A 3,411-nucleotide genomic window follows, 5' to 3' on the forward strand; every position below is an offset into this window, starting at 1 on the left:
CTTATCGTTGATTTTTGGTGTCGCATGGCCAAAAATTACCGTGAATTTTTTTAGAGACACTTTCAAATTTATCAGAATATTGGACTGAAGATTTGGAATATAGAAATTTTCATTCTCTTAACCATGAAACGATCGTATCCGATTAACTAAAGACTTGTTTTGTTTATGCTTTTCCCTCCGGTTTTTGTTCTATGTGTGCCAAAAATATCGCCATCCGTTTAGAGAAAAATTTGTAGTTTAGAATCAGTAGTTCTTTGACTGCTATTTCTAAATTTTCAGTATGTTGGAGAAGCAACTCAATGCTAATCCCTGTATATTTATGATTATATATATGTATATATATATATCCCTATGTGTCTCGTTTCAGCTACAATTTGTGATGACACTGATAACACTGCAGATCTGCTGTACATTGACAATGCAAGGATGAAAGGTGTTGCTGAGTCGCTGCACACCACTGCGAATCAGGTAATCAACGACTTGCAGAAGCTGGAGCAGCAGCGTGAAATGAAGCTGCAGAAGATGTGAGTATCTGCTTGTGGTGTGGAGTGTCTATATATCTCACACCACTTTCATGTGTGTAAATATGGATGTGTGTTTGTGTGTGTGTTAGTGTACGCATGTATGAATCTGTGTATGTGTGTAGAATTGGCAAGTGAGCAGAGGCATGTGTTTATCTGGTCCCTATCATTGTGTTGGTGTGGAGATACGTGGCTAAGTGATTAGGGGGTTTTGGACTCCTGATCATAAGACTGTGGTTTCAGTTCCTGGACCGGGCGATGCATTGTGTTCTTGAGCAACACACTTCATTTCTCGTTGCTCCAGTCCACTCAGCTGGCAAACATGAGTAATCCTGTGGTGGACTAGCACCCCATCCAGGTGGGGAATATGCACACAGCATGCCCTATGAGTCTATATGACTCGAGAAGAATCTTAACCTTTTATCATTGTGTTGAGGGCAATAAACTGTGTTTGCGAAGACCTGTTGAGTCAAGTGAAGTCGTTGCTGTGATCAATGCCTGTACCGCCTGACAGGCACCTGTGCTCGTGGCATGTAAAAAACACCATTCGTTGCCAGTGCTGCCTGACTGGCTTCTGTGCTGGTGGCACGTAAAAAGCACCCACTACACTCTCGGAGTGGTTGGCGTTAGGAAGGGCATCCAGCTGTAGAAACCTTGCCAGATCAGATTGGAGCCTGGTGCAGCCTTCTGGTTTGCCAGTCCTCAGTCAAGCTGTCCAACTCATGCCAGCATGGAAAGCGGACGTTAAACGATGATGATGATGTGTTTTAAAATAGTCATGCATCTATCTGATAGCTTTGAGATTTTGTAAGATGTGTGTGATAGGCTGGATCTGGCCAGTTCAAGCATAAAACCTGTTGGATATTTAGGCCTAATGTGGCCAGTTTAAATGCTAAAGGCTTAATCAACGCTGTCTGTTTGTCCAGGAATACCGTTATTCAGAAGGGAATCCATCGACTTTACCATGAATCCCAGCACCAAGCGATCCCTAATACTGTACTAGTGACACCAATAGATGTTGATGAGACCCTTTCAAAACTGAAGGACAATTTGGCTGTCCTGTATAAGGATCTGGAAGCCATTGCTCTTGAATTTAAAAACAAAAAGGTAACTCTTTGTTTATTTCTTCTATTTATTTATTTAATGTTATTAACCGCATCATCATGATAGCCAACATCATTATTATTATTATCTTCGTTAACCCTTTCGTTACCATATTTATTTTGCTCACCGGAGTCGATATGATCAACTAGTCCCCTCCCCACAAATTTCAGGCCCAGTGGACATGGGACAATGTAATGACACCCGATGCAATGTGCAAGGCAAAAGAGCCTCTATTTATTTCATCTTGCCAGTGTCGGTGCCGTGTAAAAATCATCCGGCCCACACTGTAAAGTGGCTGGTGTTTGGAAGGGCAATCAGCTGTAAAATCCATGCCAAACTAGACCTTACCAGTGCTGGTGTCATGTGAAAAGCACCCAGTCTACTCTGCAAAGTGGTTGGCATTAGGAAGGGCATTCAATATAAAAATCATGCCAAAACAGACAGTAGAGCTTGGTGCAGCCCTCCTGCTTAGCAGCTCCTGTTAAACCATCCAGCATGGAAGACAATCATTAAGAAGTGATGATGTTTTGTGTATGTGTATATATATATATATATATATATATACATATATATATATCATCATCATCATCGTTTAACGTCCGCTTTCCATGCTAGCATGGGTTGGACGATTTGACTGAGGACTGGTGAAACCGGATGGCAACACCAGGCTCCTACAAAAATGGGACAAGAACGCAAAACATCCAGACAGACGATACAAAGAAAACAAGGACGGGTCATTTGGAGATTTCTTTCCTCAGTCGAGTTCCAGATTATCTTTGCAATTTCGGCTGGTTTCTGGAACTTGACTGAGGAAAGAAAACTCTGATTGACCCATCCTTGTTTTCTTTGTGTTGTCTGTCTGGATGTTTTGCATTCTTGTCCTATTTTTGTATTTTTTTTATATATAAAATTACAGCAGCATACATACACTTTGGTCTCTTTTATATATATATATATATATATATATACATATGTATATATACATATATATATACACACAAGTATGTGTATAGAACATGACTTCTATTATTATTATTATGTTTTCCAGGTCCGTTGCAAAGCAGATCCATTTCTGGAACTGGAGAGGGAGCTGTTTGTGTATTTCCACACAAACCCGACCAAACTGGAGCAATGTGTCAAGACAGTGGAATCACGAGTGGAGGCCAAAAAGATTGCCCAGTAAAAAGTTTGACCTTTGACCTCTGCGTGCATTGGCATAGCAGGGGATCACGTAAGGTCAGACGAAGATGTTGAATCAAATCAGATTTCAAGGAATCGTCTTTTCAGTGTCTTATATATGTGTGTGTATATGTGTACATGTTTGTATGTGTATATGTATGAGTGTGTGCATGTACTTATACATATGTACGTGTATGTTTATGTATATACGAGTATGTATGTGTACATACATGTGAAGGTGTGTGTGTACATGTGTGTTTGAGTATGTATACACATCTTTATGCATATATATATATATGTATTAGCATTCATGTAATTAATTAAATACCCCTCCCCTCAAAATTGTTGGCCTTGTGCCTAAATTAAAAACAGTTTTTAAAAATAGGTGATGATTTGGCAGAAGGGTTAGGTGCGTAGCTTAGTGGTTAGGGTGTTGGACTCATGATTATAAGATTGTGGTTTCGATTCCTGGACCAGGCGATGTGTTGTGTTCTTGAGCAAAACACTTCATTTCACGTTGCTCCAGTTCACTCAGCTGTAGAAATGAGTTGCGATATCACTGGTGCCAAGCTGTATCGGCCCCTTTGCCTTTCCCTTGGGTAATATA

At 40.3% G+C, this 3,411-nt stretch overlaps 1 protein-coding gene across 1 annotated transcript; it reads left to right on the forward strand.

Moving 5' to 3' along the window:
* Positions 1-336: 336 nt before the first annotated feature.
* LOC128251136 (uncharacterized) lies at positions 337-3,336 on the forward strand. The gene is made up of 3 exons (XM_052977588.1): positions 337-524; positions 1,448-1,628; positions 2,674-3,336. The coding sequence occupies exons 1-3, from the start codon at positions 352-354 to the stop codon at positions 2,806-2,808; spliced, it is 489 nt and encodes a 162-aa protein (XP_052833548.1). The 5' UTR covers positions 337-351; the 3' UTR covers positions 2,809-3,336.
* The last annotated feature ends 75 nt before the right edge of the window (positions 3,337-3,411 follow it).

This window comes from Octopus bimaculoides, chromosome 28 (genome assembly GCF_001194135.2).
Source record: "Octopus bimaculoides isolate UCB-OBI-ISO-001 chromosome 28, ASM119413v2, whole genome shotgun sequence".
NCBI lineage: Eukaryota > Metazoa > Mollusca > Cephalopoda > Octopoda > Octopodidae > Octopus > Octopus bimaculoides.

Coding starts and splice junctions, on each gene's coding strand:
- LOC128251136 (XM_052977588.1), top strand. CDS start 352: ATGTGTCTCGTTTCAGCTACAATTTGTGATGACACTGATAACACTGCA. Junction 525..1,447: donor GAAATGAAGCTGCAGAAGAT/GTGAGTATCTGC, acceptor CTGTTTGTCCAG/GAATACCGTTATTCAGAAGG. Junction 1,629..2,673: donor TTGAATTTAAAAACAAAAAG/GTAACTCTTTGT, acceptor TATGTTTTCCAG/GTCCGTTGCAAAGCAGATCC.